This window comes from Octodon degus, unplaced genomic scaffold, assembly GCF_000260255.1.
Source record: "Octodon degus isolate 3935 unplaced genomic scaffold, OctDeg1.0 scaffold00147, whole genome shotgun sequence".
Lineage (NCBI taxonomy): Eukaryota > Metazoa > Chordata > Mammalia > Rodentia > Octodontidae > Octodon > Octodon degus.
In genome coordinates, this window is record NW_004524723.1 from 151,861 (window position 1) to 169,360 (window position 17,500).

Sequence of the window (17,500 nt, forward strand, 5' to 3'; positions counted from 1 at the left end):
GGAAACACTTATTCTACTGAGCTATTTCGTCCTTTCTAGAAAAAAACGTTTTAAAAAGGATTTTTTTTTTTTTTTTTTTTTTCCTTACAGGAACTAGGTTCAATCTCTAGATAGGGTTTAATTCCTAAAATGGGGGGAGGGGTAAATTTGTTTCTCAGAGTTCTACCATCCCTCTCAAAGAATGTGTAGCTTCTTGCTTGCCTGCAGATGTGCTGTAGAGTGAATCCAACCCCACTAGTGAGCCCTGCTTCCTGATTCATAGTCACTTACTGAGGGCCTCTCTTTAATCACCATGCTCTTATGAGACACCAGTGGTAAAGGGGCATAGCCAGCTGGCTAGAGTGTAGGTACCCCTTTTCACCCTCATGCTTCTGAAGGCTATATGGATTGAGAGAATCCAGTTTGCTTGGCTCGTGGGTCAGAGCCATCACCCCCTTGCTCAAGACCTGGGGGAGAATATTCTAGAGCCCTTCCCCCATGCACACCTCACAGTGGGCCCCCTTCCCGCTGGCAGCTGAGCCCAGTGTTTACTGACAAGAATGGTCTTCCCTGATCTGTGAGTGGTCCCATGAGATTCAGCCACAGAAGTCCATGTGCAACTTGTAGAGCCCTGGCCTATCACAGTGTAAGCAAAGGACATTTCTCTCACACCAGAGTTATAATCTGCCCCTTTCCTGGGAGCACAGGCAGGAAAGAACCAGGAGTGTGAGGACCAGGCTCCCAGACCCAGGGAGTGCCAGCTTACTGGGTGATACAGACAGAGCACGGCAGCCCTGCAGTGAAGTTTGGTACCCACTCATTCACAAGAAGCTTCATAACAAGGAGGCGGGTAGCATCTGACCCCAAGGCTTACCAACCCAGTCTCTTGGAGGCTGTCATGTCTCTGGCACATCTTCCAGGTTCCGGTGTGTATTACCAGTGCTGCCACAGTGCCTCAGCCCTGAGATGGTCTTGCCTTGTGTGCTGCTGACTGTTGAGCTGCTGTCTCTCCTGGTGGACCATGAGAGCCTGGCACCGCAGCTCTGTTCCCACCCTGGTAAAGAAGGGGATGGTGGGCATCTGCCTGTGTTGAGGGGCAGGGTAGGGCAACTGGGTTAAATTCCTGAGGGGCTCTGGAGCTCTGAGCACAGGCTCTGCACAGGAAGGGGACCCTGAGTGAGTGAGGGTTGTCCATTTCAGAAGGCTGCCTCCTGCTGCTGCTGTACATGTACATCACTTCAAGGCCTGACTCGGGGGCCTCAGAGACACAGTGGCTTCAGCTGGAACAGGAGGTAAATATGTGAGACTGGTCTGGAGACACTACCCACCCCATCCTGAAAGCCCACAGTTACAAGAAAGGCTGTCTTTGTTTTAATTTTTTTTTTTTTTTTTTAATCTTTTGAGATAGGCTCTTACAGTGTAACCCAGACTGGCTCTGAATTTAAAGTGATCTTTCTACCTCTGTCTACTTAGTACTGCAATTATAGGTCTGTACGACCAAAGCTACTGGTTTTTTTTTTTTTTTTTTAATTTTATTTATTTATGTGTGGGGAGGCCTGCTCAGCCCACCAGGGGGCGGAGCAGGCTGGCATGTGGTGCTGGGGGATTGAACCGTGGTCCCTGTGCTTTGCTAAGCTTGTTCTAAGTAGGTGCTTTAGACCACTGAGCCATCTCACTAGCCCCCAAAGCTACTGTTGTAATTTATTTTTTGTAACAATTTATCAAAACCAGGTGTAGTGGAGTATACCTGTAAACACAGCACTGTGGGAGGCTGAGACAGGAGAATTACAACTTAGGCAATTTACCGATTTAATGAGACTGTCTAAAAGTAAAAGAACTGGGGATATAGCTCAGTGTGAAGGCCATGGGTTCAATCTGCAATACAGAAAAAGTTTATCAAGCAGCCACAGCTAAATTTTGGAGGCTTATACACAGAGGCAGTGAAGGTGAGTCTTAGATTGTCATAGGACTCGGCAGAATTCCTGATGACCAGTGTCTTCTGACCCCGGAGCTGTTGCTGAAGCAGTTGGAGCACCTGTAGGAGACCTCTGAGAAAGCCCTTGTGATGAGCAGAATCTGTCCTCATTCCAGGCAGTGTGGCTGCTGGCCAAGTTGGGTGTGCAGAGCCCTTCCTCCCCAGTCACTGGTTCTGACTGCCAGTGCAACGTGGAGGTGAGTGGGTAGGGGCCCCGTGCAAGGACACCTTGTCCCGCCAACACCCTGCTCCTCTGGACCCTGAGGGCACAGGAAACAAGGCCTTGGTCTGTGCCCACTGTAGGTGGTCAGAGCGCTCACGGTGATGCTGCACCGACAGTGGCTGACTGTACGGAGGGCAGGGGGACCCCCAAGGACTGAGCAGCAGAAGCGGACCGTGCGCTGTCTGCGTGACACGGTGGTGCTATTGCACAGCCTGTCCCAGAAGGACAAGCTCTTTACTGTACACTGCGTGGAGGTTCTGCATCAGTATGACCAGGTGATGCCTGGTGTCAGCACACTGATTCGAGGGCTCCCAGATGTGACAGACTGTGAAGGTGAGCCCCCTGGAGGCCACCACCACCCTACCCACCCACCCCCACACACCCCCCTCCCCCGCTGTCCCCAGAGCTGCTGAGCAGGCCTCCTGCCACCACAGCTTTTCTGCTACTGGGGACTGTCTTTTCCCCTCTGGTTTTTGTCTCAGTAGACTGGGCTTCCCTTTGTGTTGTATCTGTTTAGTAGGCCTGGCCGAACTAGGGTTTTTCCAGAAATACTCAGATCCAAATGGCCTTTATGTCACTGCCTGTAGCAGCTGAGGAAGCAAGAACAGGACAAAGCGGGGACTGGTTGATTAATACATGTGCTAGGGGGAGAGGTAGGACCTGCCTAGGCCCTGTGCTTTCCGGCTATCACACAGAACCCTCTTCTTCTGGCCAGAGGCAGCCCTGGATGACCTCTGTGGCCTGGAGACCGACGTGGACGATGCTGAGATGGACTGTAGCTGAGGCCCTGCACACCCAGTCACATGGTGGCACCTTTACCTTCCTCACCTATCCACAGATTAAAAATGACTGAGCACTGTGGCTCACGTCTGTACATGCCTGTAATTCCTGCACTCAGGAGGTCCAGACCTGTAGATTGCTGGAAGATAGCTCAAGGCCAGCCTGGGCTACATAGTGAGTTCAAGGCCAGCCTGAACTATAAATATAAATAAAGCAAGACCATCTCAAAACAAAATAATAAAAGCAATGACTAGCCAAGCCTGTTGGAATTGCCAACTTTGTTTCCAGGTCTCACCTGCTTGTCTTGGGAAGGAGGGACCTGGAGGGGGAGCCCTGGAGGCTGTGGCCCTCCCTGCCCCTCTGCACTCCCCCCTCCTCCCTTGCTGGTTCCCATGGTAATTAATCTGCCTTCAAGGAAACCCTGCCCTGCCTGTGGTATTTTGAGTCATGGCTTTGGGCTGGGGCCATAGGAAGAAACGATTGTGTGAGAGAGAGAGGTGGTCCTCAGCCCATACTAGAAGCTAGAAGGCCTGGGCAAATGGACCTAGGACTACCACAAAAGTACAGCTGGGCTCGGAGAAGTACTCCAAATCTGGAGCTACCCCAAGACAACCCAGGCACTAGTCCTATGAGGCTCTCACAGATGCCTTGGGCTGCCTGGGAGGGAGAGGTGTTAGGCAACAGGGACAGAGCAGGCCTGCTGTGGCAGAGCAAGCGGGAAGGCTTTGCTCAGGAGGCAGGCCAGTGGGCGGGCCCAGACCTAGTTTCGCTTCCGGTATTGGTGGTGGCAGCAGAAGGAGCACAGTGGCTGCCTGCCGGTCAGCCTGCTGTCCTGCCTGCCTGCCTGCCTGCTCGCCAGTCCACCCGTCCGCCTGCCCAGCTGCCTGCCCGCCTGCTCTGTAAGTAGGAACACTTGTAGGGCAGGGGAGGAAAGCTGTGGGTTTCCTCCCAGGTAGGGACTAGGGGGGCCAGACCCATGTTAGGAAGAGAGACTCCTCCTCCACACTGTTTGGCCCACTAAGGAAACCACCCCATCCGCTCCAGCTTCCTGGCTTGAAAGCCCCGGAGCTCCTGGACAGTGCCGCACTGTGCAGAGGCCTGGGAGGTGCTTCTGGCCACTTTCCTGGTGTTGCCCTCGTTCCCCATGCCGTTTCTGCCCACCGGAGTTTTTCCCACTTGCAAGTGAACCACCCCTACCTAACCCATGCTCCTCCCCAGGCTCAGCGGCAGGTTCCTACCCCAACATGGCCTCACAAGCCCTGCCCCCTGGTCCCATGCAGACCCTCATCTTCTTGGACCTGGAAGCCACTGGCCTGCCCTTCTCCCAGCCCAAGGTCACGGAGCTGTGCCTACTGGCTGTCCATAGATGTGCCTTGGAGAGCAGCTCCCCCTGCCAGGGGCGACCACCTGCGGTGCCTCCCCCACCCCGTGTGATAGACAAGCTCTCCGTGTGCGTGGCTCCGGGGAAAGCCTGTAGCCCTGCAGCCAGCAAGATCACCGGTCTGAGCACAGCTGAGCTCGTAGCACATGGGCGGCAGCGTTTTGACAACAACCTAGCCAACCTGCTCCTAGCCTTCCTCCAGCGTCTGCCACAGCCCTGGTGTCTCATTGCACACAACGGTGACCGCTATGACTTCCCCTTGCTCCGGACAGAGCTGGCTATGCTGGGACTTGCGGGTGTTCTGGATGGTGCCTTCTGTGTGGACAGCATTGCCGCCCTGAAGGCGCTGGAGCAAAGCAGCAGCACCTCGGAGTGTGGCCCAAGGAGGAGCTACAGCCTGGGCAGCATCTACACTCGCCTGTATGGGCAGGCCCCCACAGACTCGCACATGGCTGAGGGGGACGTCCTCACCCTGCTCAGCATCTGCCAGTGGAGACCACAGGCCCTGCTGCAGTGGGTTGATGCTCATGCCAGGCCCTTCAGCACCATGAAGCCCATGTATGGAGTCACTGCTTCCTCTGTGACCAACCTGAGGCCACCAGCTATCCAAACCATAGCAACCCTGGCCCCGACCAGGAACACTAGTCCTAGCCTAGAAAGGAAAAGACCCAAGTCTCTTCCTTCAACAAAGGTCCCTGGGACCCCATCTCTGGAAGGGCTGGTGGCCCCACTGGGGCTGCTGGCTGTCCTGACCTTGGCAATTGCTACACTTTATGGACTATTCCTGACCACACCTGGGCAGTAGACTGAGAAGAAAACTTGACAGAGATCCCCTCAGCACTAAGTGGTAACTGCCCCACACCCTCTTTGGCACTTTGCAGCCTGGGACCATGGGATAGGCGACAGGCATAGTCTTTTTCCCTCTGAGCTCCAATAAAAGCAGGCAAAACACAGAAATACAAATAGTGGGTGGAACTGGGCCTGGTGCCATATGCCTATAATCCCAGCACTCAGGAGGCTGAGGCAGGAGGATCACCATGAGTTTAAGGCCAATCTGGGCTACCAGTGAGGGCAGCCTGAACTACAATCCCTATCTCAAAGAAAACAGACAAAAAGCAAATGATGGGTAGAAACATTACTCTGTCTAAGGTCCAAAGCTCTGAAGAAAGAGAACAGCAACTCCAAATATTTGCATTTATTATAAACAAGGGTGCAGAGCCCAGACTCTTAGAAACACAACAGATACAAAGCTAAGACAGCTGGTAAAACATTAATAGTGACAAGGAACTCCGAGGTATTCAAGTTAGGGCCAGAGCTGCCACCCAGGCCCCCCACCCCTTGCCCACCACCCCCCTTTGGTCCAGACATTGCTTTGGCCCTGGTGTCCTGGCTGCCAGGACAAACTGTGACCTGGGTCCTGGAGTTGAATATTCTATTAGGCTGCTGTCAGGGTGAGCAGGGACTATCAGAGGTCAGGTTGTCCCCTCCTTTATGGTCCATTCTCCCCACATTTGAAAGCCTCACATTAACTATGATACTTTAAAACAAATAGGCAAAATTTTTGGCTGAAAGTAACATTGAAACACTGCAGGGAGACCTGAGTGTGCTGGTGGGCAGAGACCCCACAGCCCACCTGTGGCAGGGACCAGGTCAGCAAGGGCAGGAGAGCCTCCTCCTGGGCCTCTAGACTCCAGTGCAGTGGCCAGCCAGTCAGTCCCAGGGAAGCTGCTGGGACAGGGAGCTGTCAGGTAGGCAGGGCCCTGCCTGAGTGTTCCCACCTCACAGCTCACAAACCACACACTGAGCATGGCAAAGGCTAGGGAACAACCAGACATCTGCAGGAAGGACAGGGCCCCAGCAGGAGCCCATCCTTGGCCCAGATGCCTGCCTCAGCAACAAGCACCCCAGCCCCTGGGGACAAGCCATAGCCTCAAGCCCTGGCTGGCTATTCCCACAAGGACATGTGTGTGACATCCAAAAAATGCTGTGCTATCCTAGGGTGCCAGGCTATACTTTATCACCCTGCAGTGACCTGGAAAAGACTGTCCACTCCACTCTTCACATTTGCTTTGAGACTTCAGGAAGCATAATTTCAAATGAAGAAAACCAAGTTTGGTCTCAGTCCACCTTGTTAACATCAAAGGAAGCCACATGTCACATGCAGTGTACATAGGGTAGTAAAAAATGCCTGCATACCACACACACACACACACACACACACACACACACAATCAAGTGGCAACCAGAGGTGGGATGCACTCAAGGGGCTGCCTTCGGGGGATCCACATAGGCTGGATTGTAGGGAGGCTGGCTGGCAGGGTAGGGTACTGCTGTGCTTCCTGAAAGTAGAGAGAACACTGGTTAGCTGTGGACATGGTGGGCTGCAACAGAAATGTGCCTGGCAAGGAACCCTGTGAGGCAGAAGAGGGAGAGGGGGGCCAGGCAGGGCCACAGTCCACATGGTACTCACCAGTCAAGGTCTCATGGTAAGCTGGAGGCCCCATGGGCTGGGCCGGGTATGGTGGTGGGTACTGCGTTGGGTAGGGTGCTGCTGGCATTCCTGGCTGGGGGGGCATGGGGTGGTAGCCCTGGTACGTTGGTCCAGGGTAGCTAGGGGGCGCACTTGGAGGCTGAGGGTAAGGGGCATGCACCACAGTGGTAGCCGTAGTGGTGGTCACGATGGCTGCAAAGAGAATCCCAGTCAAGATGTGCCAGCCTCCCAGGTCTTGAGGCCAAGCCTGCCTTCTGGCCCTCTGGCTTAGCCAAACAGGTACCTGGCCAACTCTGCTTGCCCACCCAGGGGTCTGACCTGTGCACAAGGGGAGTGGGGTGGGGGTGTGCTTACGACGTGGCCGGCGGCACATCTTGTACAAACAGCAGCAGGAACAAGTGAAGCAAATGATGATGGTGACAACAGAGAGCACAAAGATGGTCAGGCCGATGGCTACAGTTGCTCCAAACCTGCCAAAGAGCTGGTCATGACCCACCCCTCCCCAAGTCCATACCTCACCACTCCCTGGGGAGCAGCCTACTTGCCCAAAGGGATTCTGGGCTACACAACAACATCCTGGTTATATAACACGAACCTGTTTTGACCTCTGTTTCCTCACATATCAAATAGGGCCATTTGGGAGTGCACAAAGCCATTCTGCATGGGGGGTGCCAACCCCCACCAGCCATGCACATGGGTGGCAAACATGTGACAAGCCAGGCACTGTGGTATCTAAGTTAAAACACCACAGTGCATGGGAGCCCAGGCCAGTGTGACCGACAGATCTGGGGGACAGACTGAGAAAGCACGAGAATGAAAAGGGAGGGAAGCCCTGTAGAGCAAGCCAGAGGAGCAGAGGAGGCTGCTGGAGGCTGTCTTTCCACCTCCACCCCCACCCACCAGCATGGTCACCTCCCAGGTCACAAGGTTAAGAGCAGATTGGGGTACAGAGGGCCAGGCAGAGGAAGCATACTTCCGGAGGTGGAAGCCTCCGAGGGGCCTGCCCTTGCCAAAAGCAGACATTCCTATCCTCTTGTTCCTGGAGCCCCACTGTATTCTAATAAAAGACAAATCCATGGTAACTAGAGGAGCTTTAACAGCTATAGGTCCCACCGCAACCCACCCTGAAGTTTCTAGCTCCCTGCTCAGAGGACAGTGGACTTCAGCAGGGCCCAGCCCTCAGCTAAGGGACAGACCTGTAAGCCTTCATATTTGAGGCTCAAAGTCACCCATCTTAACTCCCAGAAAGGAGCCATCGCCACCAAGTGGCCCCCCCGAGAGACACAGGTGTCTGCCCAAACAGGAGCACACACGCGCCCCTTCACAAAGCCGACACAGCTCGGCAGCAGCTCCTTGTCTCTATCGCTGTACGGAATGGCATCCGAGCTCACCCCATGTTAGCCTCTGCCTTCACTCAGGGGCCTCCTGCAGGCCTGGACCTCCTCTTTCCAAGGGGACATTCGGTCTCAATCTCCTCCCTTTCGGGGAATAGAAATCGAATCTCCTTCTCAGTCCTTCCCCTCCCTGACGTCAGCGGCAGGAAGGCGAGGCACGCAGGCCTGCAGCCACCCTCTTAAAGACACAGCCTGGCCCGGGCCCAGGGGAGCAGCAGAGCCAGCGGCCGGAAGACAGTGGGGGAGGGGGAGCAGGGCCTGGCTGCCTCCTGGCTTGCCTGGCCTCCGACTGCACTCCGCGAGCCAGAGCAGCTCCCTGGAGTCTCCTCAGTGTGCCTGAGTCACACTCCGGCTCACCTCCAGCTCACCAAGTCCCACCACCTTCCTCCACCAGGCTCCATGAACTGCCCTGGGGCCCAGCTGACAAAGAAGTGATGTCTAGGCTGTTCCCTCTTCCTCTTCTCCCACCTGCCAGCTCCCCAAGGCCCTACCTGGCCTCCCCAAGATGGAGCTGCCTCCTCCAGCACCACTGTGCTAGGTCTTGATTGAGTCATCCCCTGCTCCAATGCCTATGTGCGAAGGTTCCCCTGGCTCTGGTAACCACATGGGAGTCTGCTTTATAATTATATACCGAACTGTGTACCTGTGTTTTTCTGTATACTATAGGTGCCAATTAAAGAAGAAAAAACCTGGGGTTTGTCTAACTAGACAGTAAAATTTACAATAAAGCAAATTTCATTCTTTAACAATTTAAATTAAACTTGATAGACTCACAGAGCCTGGAATGGCCTGGGCCTCTTGGCTTCCCTCGGCACCCCAGCTACATCACCCTGCTTTCAGCTGTGGAAAGCACCAGACCATGTCCACCTCAGGCCCTGACCCAGCTGGGCCTCCCTTGCAGCCCCTGACTCCTGTGTCCTCTGATGTAGAGGAGGAATGTAGAGGCCTCAGTCTTCAGCCAGCCAGGTCCAGGGTGTGTGTGGAGTGTGTGAGTGGGGCGCAGCAGCACTCACAGTTGCCCTTCCCAGATTCCACTGCAGCCACAGGACAAGCCAGGGCAGGATGGGGCAAGACAGGGCACAACCTGACATGCTAAGACACCAAGCCCCATCTGAGCTGGAGCCCATGCCCCCAGGGGCAAACGGGCCCAGGTGAGCTTCCCCTGAAAGTGGCTTCCTGCCCCACAGGACAGGCACCTGTAACCATGGAACAGATCCAGCCCAGAAAACATGCACGCGTGGCTGCCCACCCCCTCTGCCCACTCCAACGTGCACCACAACACCTGTCGTTGTACCAGCAGGCAAGACCTAGCCATAGGTAGGTGTCCTGAACTATGATGCACAAACTCGGATGAGTAGCAGGGCACTCTGCTGCCCCATGCCCATATTATCACCCTGCTGCCACCACCACCCACCTGCCACCAGGGCCATCACCACCCTATTACCCTTACAAGCGCCACCCTCTCTGCCATCTTACATGGCCCTCACTGTCAGTCACCTTCCCAGCACAATGCAGTCCGCCCAGCCAGCCTCTACCCCCATCACTAGGCCACCTGCTGCCTACCTCTTTGCCTCTGTCCCTATGGACCCAGCTGGGCCCAGGCACCTCCTTTACTGCCCCCAACCCAGGACACTCACTGCTCAGCATTCCAAAGGAAGCGAGGTTCCTAAGATCCTCAAGTAGAACATGGTGATGGTTCTTTTGCACCTCATCCCGGCCTCTGCCCCATCCCACCACACAGGCCTGGCCTGAGCACACCTGAGGCTGCTGCACACAGCCCATAGGTTTATTTACCCTGACATGGGGTCGCTGTCAAAGCTGGATCGAAATCTTAGTGCCGAGCCCATCTGCTCCCAAGGCTCCGTGGCGGTGGGCACACTGCAAAGAGAAAAGCTCATGAGGAACATGTCAACATGTCACCCCCAAAAAACTCGCCCTGCACACAGGCGTAAACACACTACTACCAAGGGAACACACAATACGTACCACAGCCACCACGCAATATGCAACCCATGGCCTCAAGGATGAGCACCACACACACCAGGGTCTCTGAGGGTAACACCAGAGAGCTTCTCAGACACTCCCCAGTGCAGACCTGAAGACACAGCTTAGGTGTGGAGGCCACCTTCCCTTTCATAAGGTGGAAAGCACAAAGTATCTCTGACCACAACAGGATAGGGTTAGAAATACAGCAGCATGCAAGACCACCTTGCTCAAATGCTAGCAACAAAAGCAAAAGCAGCAGTAGGGGAAACAGGAACAAAAAACCACCTCATTCCTTGAGAAACGAATTTGTTTTGTTATTTTGGGTTTGAGACAAGGGCTCACCTTGCAGTTCAGGCTAGCCTTGAATTCACTATATAGTCCACACTAGGGGGCCTGACCCTTAGCTCAGTTCTTTAAGTGGCTGCTTCAACAAAGCAGTCAGGCTCAGGTAGCTGTGGCTCGATCCTCACAACTCAAGCCAGCCAAACCTGCCCTGAAGGCATTCGGAGCAAAAAAAAAAAAAAAAATCCTTATAGTCCACACTGGCCTCAAACTCAAGGCAATCCTCTTGCCTCAGCCTCCAGCACTGGGATTACATAACACCACAGCCAGTTTGAGAAACTAACTGAATGTACAAAAAACCAAATTTTTTTAAAACTGAGTTATATTCAGTGAAGGACATTAACAAACATCAAACTGATGATTAAAAACAAATGGTAAGGGAACGGGGAGATGGCTCAGTGGAATAAGTGCTTCCCTGGAAAGTGCAAGGGCATGAGTTCAATCCCTGGCTCTGCAAAAAACAAACAAACAAACAAACAAAAAAAGATAAAAATACTACAGGTCAAAAATCTTGGGCCAGGGATATAGCTCAGTGGTACAGTGCTTGTCTATTAAGCTTGAGACCCTGAGTTCAATTCCTGGTAGAAACAAGGAAGGAAGAGAGGGAGGGAGGGAGACAGGGAGGGAAGAAGGAAGGAAGGAAAGAAAGAAGGAAACTGTGGCAAGCACAAGTTTCTGGGATTGATTCCTATACCAAAAAAGAAAAGAAAATCATGAAAGCCAGGCATGGTGGCACAAAAGCTGAGACAGGAGGATCACCAACTTCAAACCCAACCTGGAGAATGTGATTTAGCAAAATAAAAATAACTCAGGGCTGGGGAAGTAGCTCAGTGAGAAATGTCCCCTGGTACTGGAAGAAAAAAAAAAAAAAATCAGTGTGAAGGCTTTGGAGGGAGCTGAGGTCGGAGGTGTCAGGGGCAGAGGCAGGGAGGCTAAGGACAAAGATCACAGAGATCCGTGCATGTGCTCTCAAGGGACATCAGCAATTCCCCTAGGGGGCAGGAGGCCAAGCAGCACTCTGGAAACTTCAGAAGGCTGAGATGATAAGGACTGGATCCAAAGCACAGTAGAGGCGAGAGGTCCACGTGACCATTATTCACCTGAGCAGGGACTTGAAAAGCTATAGCTCAGGAAGGAAGGCAAAACCAGTTTCTCATCAACCTAGTCTGTGCAATTAGGCCAAGGTGCAGAAGCAACACAACCCTCCCTGGAGAGCATCCTGAGGTCCAGAGTTCCCCGAGCCATGTGAAAAACACAGGGGCAGGCACACAGCCAAAACTTTTCAGGAATATTAAAGGGCGAGGCAATAGGAACAGAAAAGAACAGCAGTAATTGACAAGAGACATCCACAGGGGCTTTACATATTGAAATTACCATAAATTAATCACTCAAATAATAATATATACTACTTAAAGAATAAGCATTAAGGGGCCAACAAGACAGCTCAGCAGTCTAAGCACCTGCTTAAGCAAGTGCAGAGACCAGGATTCAATCCCAGCACCACATGCCGAGCTGGCCCCAACCCTAGGTGCACTGCTGAGCCAGCCACCGAGACCAGGCATGGTGGTGCACGCCTATAATCCTAGTGCTGGGGAGGCTGAAAACAGGAGGATCACTAGGAGTCCAAGCTGCATAATGAGGCCCTATACCAAATACATGAAAATAAATAAGACTAAGCATCAGGATTAAGCAAGAATAGCTGGGGGTGGTGGCGCAAGCCTGTGATTCCAGCACTCAGAGGCTGAGGCAGGAGGATCATTATGAGTTCAAGACCAGCCTGGGCTACACAATGAGTTCAAGGCCAGCCTGAACTACACAGTGAGATCCTGTCTCAATAAATAGATAGATAGATAGATAGATAGATAGATAGATAGATAGATAGATAGATAGATAGATGAAATAAAAAGATGCTCAGCCTGTCCATACTGTGGTCATGTGTATAGTCTAAAAAATCATTAGAATGGATTTAAGCCATGTATCTAATCAGTCACTCTGGAAAAAACAAACAACAACAACAAAAAAACCACTGCCAAGCTTGGTGCTATGGGAACAGAGGAAGGAAACGAGGGAATGCGTCAGATCCCACGGGACCCGACATGAGCCGTTCATTCGGCAGTGACCCTGGCTCCCCTGGTCCTCTGTCCTCTTCCGAGACCATTCTTCTCCAGGACAAGAGAAGGAAGGACTCAAAGCAATAATCCAAAGCCATCGAAGCTACTCCCTCTCTACAGAGTGAGGCATACAGGTTGGGAGGCCTTGGGGCAGCAGTGCAGCCCCCACCATGGTTCTGCAGGCTGGGACCACCCCTCCGCAGAGCTGTGGATGCAGCCCCTAGAAGGCAAGGGACCTAGACGAGGGCTCTTCGCAACTATGTTTTGGCAGGGGTTGTACCAGGAGTCAAACTCAGGACCTCAAGTTTGCCAGGCAGGTACTGTGCCACTGAGCTATACCCCCGGCCCCTCCTCTCAACATTAAAGTTTAATTAGCTAGGCTTGGGGTTTGGTGGGGACCAGTTATTTCCTATCAGAGTCTCCCTTTGGGAATGGGAATATCTATCTTCTTTTGTGGGGGTACAGGGTCCCACTATGTACTCAGGCTGGCCAGAACACTTGATCTTCCTGCCTCAGCCTCTGACTGCTGAGAATATCTATTCTGTGCCTGTTCACTGCCATGCTATGCTAAAAGTGTAGGTACAGTGGTCTGCAGAAAACAAAATAAAATAGGGGCCTCCTAGCTCTTCTCGCTAAAACTGACTAGGAGTTAAAAAAAACAAACTTTACTAGAGAAATTCCCCTAGAAAACAAGTCAAAGACAGGGATAGAAAAAGAAAACAAAACAGAGGAGCCAGGGATATAGCTCAGTGGCATAAGCACCTGCCTGGCAAGTGGACAGACCTGAGTTTGATCCCTGGTACTGCAAAAAATAAACAAACAAACAAACAAACAAACAAAAAACAACAACAACAAAAAAAAAACCAGAAAAAGAAAGATACCAAATGGCTTTGGGACTTATACCAAGAGACCAGAAAAGGAGCTGATAGACAGGACACTCAGAGAAAGCCAAGTGCACAAACAGTAAGCCACACCAGCTGCAATAAAATGTAGGAAAAGCAAAGGGTCAGAGACAGTATACACTCACACCTATGAACTAACATACACACGTACATGTGTGTTCACTCTGGAGTCACTATTATTATTCACTCGAGGGTCATGATAGTGTACAACACATATCCACACGCCCTCTTACAAACTCTAACAAAGATCAAGTTTGCCAACTTGCTGTCCACTCCAAAGATAAGGCTGTAAAGGAACAAGGACAAGCAGACAGAAAGAAGCTGCACACAGACCAGAAGAAATGCTGGTAGACGAGGTGTCCGGAAGTCACTCCAGTTATGACAAACTCCTATTGCGGGGGGCAGTGGAGGAGTCACACATCTCCCCCTAAAAACAGCTGAGACAGAAGGGCCCATAGGTCCTGCACACTTCTGGAGCCTCCTACCCTGATTTTTTTCTTATCAGAATAGCTATTTAGCTTCTCCTTTCTCCCTCCTTTTCCTCATTCTTTCACTACACTTTATCCTTTTTCGGTACCAGGAATTGAACTCAGGACCTTGCGCTTGCCAGGCAGGCAGGCTCTGTGCTACTGAGCTAATCCGCAGCCTATTACTGGGACTGTTATAGTCCCAGTGGGCTGCTTGCCGACAGAGCAGCCATCCTGTCCCTCACGTGCAACAGAAGCACCCAATTCATCCCGTTCCACAAGTTGCCTAACTGGAGAGGAATTTTGCCTCCAGGGTAAATCTTACCTTGTATTTTAGCATACTTGATTTAGATAACACTGACTTTAGATGAGAACTGATAAAAGGCAAATGAGACTTTGGAGGCTACTGGGAATGTAAATATATTTTGCATGTGAAACAAAGGTATGTCAATGGGTGGGGGGTAGGTTGAAAATACTACTTACTGTTTCTGTCCCCCCAAATTCATGTCAAAGCCCTAACCCATGATGGCACTTGGAAGTAGGGCCTTTGAGAATTAAGTAGGTTAGATGTCTGTGGTCTAAGGGCCTGCCTGGAAAGCACAAGGAGCCAAAATTTGATCTCCACTACTGCATGCCATGCGGGCCCAGAGCCAGGCATGGTGGCACACGCCTATAATCCCAGCACTGGGGAGGCTGAGACTGAACTATAAATTCAGTCTCAGCCTATATGTCTGAACTGCATAGCAACAACCTGTATCAAATAAATAAAGATGTTCTGAAATGTGCATACATTTAACCACCTGCCTGGCAAGCAGAAGGTCCTGAGTTTAATCTTGGGTATCAGAAAAAAAGAATGAAAGAAAAAAATATGCATACATGATACAGTCCTAAACAAACTAATTAAGTTAAATAAAAAAGAACTATAGGAAAAATATTTATAATGTCAAATTTCAGAGAGGATATAAGAGAGGATATAATAGTACCAGCAGGATGCCTTAATAGGCATAAAAGTGACACAACTGCTGGATGTGGTGGCAACAGCCCTATAATCCCAACACTCCGGAGGCGGAGACAGGAGGATGACAAGTGTGAACGCCTGAACTGCACAGTGAGACTCTCTCTCTCTCTCTCTCTCTCTCTCTCTCTCTCTCTCTCTCTCTCCCTTTCTTTTTGAGACAGGGTCTCACTGTGCAGTTCAGGCTGGCCTGGAACTTACACCGTATCTCACACAGGCCTTGAACTCACAGTGATCTTCCTGCCTCAGCCTCCAGAGTGCTGTGCTTACAGATGTGCACCACCGACCCAGATAGACCCTGTCTTAAAAAAAAAAAATGCTCCTTTTACAAGACACCAAAGACTTATAAAGAAAAACACACACGCACACACATAAATAAATAAATTTTTAAAAAAAAAAAAAAAAAAAAAAAAAAAAAAAAGCAAACATGGTGGCACAAGTTTCTAATCCTAGCTACTCAAGAGGCTGAGGCAAAGACTGCAAATTCAAGACCAAACTAGGCAACACAGCAGGACCCTGCCTCAAAAAAACCTGGATGTGGTGGTCTGTTATCTGTAATCCCAGCATTCTAGAAAACTGAGGTGGAAGATTGCAAGTCCGACTTTCTTTGTCGTCCCCCCCCCCCCCCCCCCGCCCCGTGCATTTCTGAGACAGGGTCTCATTAAGAATGTCAAGCCGGCCTTGAGTCCACTTTGTAGCCCAGGCTGGTCTCCAACTCCCAACAATCCTCCTTCCTCAGGCTCCAGAATGCTGGGATTATAGGGTTTCACCACCATGCCCAACTTAGTACAAATCTATCTTAAAATAAAAGTAAATGACAAGGGTCGACCAGATAGCTAGCTCAGTGGACTAAAGTGCCTGCTTAGGCAGAATGCAGCAGTGGGGTTCTATCCCTGGCATGCTGGGCCAGCCCCATCCTTGGGGCATGCTGGAACAGCAATTGAGACCAGGCATGGTGGCAGGAGCTGCAATCCCAGCTCTTGGGAGGCTGAAAACAGGAGAATCACTATGAGTCCTAGCTACATAGTGACACCCTGTAGACCCTGTACTAAAATGCAAATAAATAAATAAATAAATAAATAAATAAATAAATAACTGTAAATAACAAAAGGCTAGGATGCAGCCCTGTGTGAAGGCCCTATGTGCAGACCTTAGTCCAAAGAAAGAAAGAAAGAGAGAGAGAGAGAGAGAGAGAGAGAGAGAGAGAGAGAGAGAGAAAGAGAAAAGGGATGGGAAGGGCAAGGAGAGAAAAATCTAATTTTTATTTTTTTTTTAAAAAGGGCTGCAAATGTAACTCAGTGTCCTGGAGTTTAATCCCCAGCATTAAACAGTGAGGAGAGGATATTTAGGGGCTGGAGAAGTAGCACAGTGCTTACCTAGCATGCACAAAACCCTGGGTTCTGGGTTTTTCGTTGGTTTGCGTTTTGGGGGTCAGGGTCTCACTGTGTAGTCCAGGATGGCCTTGAAGTCAACTGTGTAGCCCAGGCTGGCCTCAAACGCACAGTGATCCCTCTGCTTCAGTCTCTTGAGTGCTGGGATTATAACCATGTGCTACCATGTCTGGTTTAAAACCCAGGGTGTAAATACCAGCATAGCCACAAATTAACAAACAGTCCCAGCCCTTGGGAGGCTGAGATAGAAGGACTGCTGAGTTTCAAGCTAGTCTAGGACACACGGTGAGTTCAAAGCCAACCTGAACTACAAAATGAGACTGTATCTCAAAAAAAAGAAAGAATTTTTTTTTAAACAGGGTCTCACTATGTAGTCCAGGGTGGCCTTGAACTTACCATGTAGCCCAGGTTGGCCACTTGCAGCAATCCTCCTGCCTCAGCTTCCCAAGTACTAGGATTACAGGTGTGTGCCTCCATGCCTGGCTGAGAGAAGTAAGTTTATTTTTTATTTTTTATTTTTTTAAAGTTAATCTTTATTTATTTATTGTGTGTGTGTGTGTGTGTGTGTGTGTGTGTGGCCAGCTCAGCCCACCAGGGGGCGGGGCTGGCTGGCATGTGGTGCTGGGGAATCGAACTGTGGTCCCTGTGCTTTGCCAAGCTTGTTCCAAATAGGTGCTTTAGACCACTGAGCCATCTCACCAGCCCGAGAAGTAAGTTTAGAAAGGTGTCTGCATACAACAGCAATTTGTGAGTCGGGGATAGTGGCACACGCCTGTAATCCTAGCACTCAGGAGGCCGAGGCAGAAAGACTGCGCACTGTAGATAGCCCAGCCTGGGTGACACTGTGAATGCAAGCCCAACCTGCACCACGCTGTGAGCCCCTGTGTCAAAAAAAGACAAACCAAACTAAAAACAAAAAACTCCAAGCAAACTAGGAATAGCAGGGAACTCCCTCAACCCAATAGAGGGGCCCTATGCAACGCTACACAAAAGCTTCCACATCAGCAGTGAAATACTGAGCACTCTACCTCAAACTAGAAAAAGACGAGAGATATGTGCATCT

The 17,500-nt window shown here is 51.0% G+C and overlaps 3 protein-coding genes across 8 annotated transcripts in view; 2 read left to right on the forward strand and 1 right to left on the reverse strand.

The window, feature by feature from the left end:
* The window catches only part of Atrip (ATR interacting protein), an 18,391-nt gene extending 15,176 nt beyond the window's left edge, over positions 1–3,215 (forward strand). Inside the window, exons 9-13 of one of the 2 annotated variants that reach the window (XM_023702279.1) lie at positions 900–1,036; positions 1,183–1,271; positions 2,071–2,151; positions 2,258–2,510; positions 2,893–3,215. In XM_023702279.1, coding sequence (XP_023558047.1) covers positions 900–1,036; positions 1,183–1,271; positions 2,071–2,151; positions 2,258–2,510; positions 2,893–2,960 — 628 coding nt within the window. In that variant the 3' untranslated portion in view covers positions 2,961–3,215. Of the gene's footprint in view, positions 1–899; positions 1,037–1,179; positions 1,272–2,070; positions 2,152–2,257; positions 2,511–2,892 lie in introns of both variants that reach the window. The other variant, XM_004642142.2, reaches the window with a different exon arrangement.
* The window catches only part of Trex1 (three prime repair exonuclease 1), a 15,032-nt gene extending 9,593 nt beyond the window's left edge, over positions 1–5,439 (forward strand). Inside the window, exons 2-3 of one of the 3 annotated variants that reach the window (XM_023702283.1) lie at positions 3,838–3,856; positions 4,002–5,439. In XM_023702283.1, coding sequence (XP_023558051.1) covers positions 4,202–5,143 — 942 coding nt within the window. In that variant the 5' untranslated portion in view covers positions 3,838–3,856; positions 4,002–4,201 and the 3' untranslated portion in view covers positions 5,144–5,439. Of the gene's footprint in view, positions 1–3,806; positions 3,857–4,001 lie in introns of those variants that run through there. The other 2 variants (XM_023702281.1, XM_004642143.2) reach the window with 2 other exon arrangements.
* A 79-nt stretch (positions 5,440–5,518) lies between these two features.
* The window catches only part of Shisa5 (shisa family member 5), a 19,851-nt gene continuing 7,869 nt past the window's right edge, over positions 5,519–17,500 (reverse strand). For 2 of the 3 annotated variants that reach the window (XM_004642208.2, XM_023702284.1), the window contains 4 exons: positions 10,018–10,101; positions 7,184–7,299; positions 6,809–7,021; positions 5,519–6,677 (listed from right to left, as the gene is read on the reverse strand). In XM_004642208.2, coding sequence (XP_004642265.1) covers positions 6,598–6,677; positions 6,809–7,021; positions 7,184–7,299; positions 10,018–10,101 — 493 coding nt within the window. In that variant the 3' untranslated portion in view covers positions 5,519–6,597. Of the gene's footprint in view, positions 6,678–6,808; positions 7,022–7,183; positions 7,300–8,220; positions 9,684–10,017; positions 10,102–17,500 lie in introns of those variants that run through there. The other variant, XM_023702285.1, reaches the window with a different exon arrangement.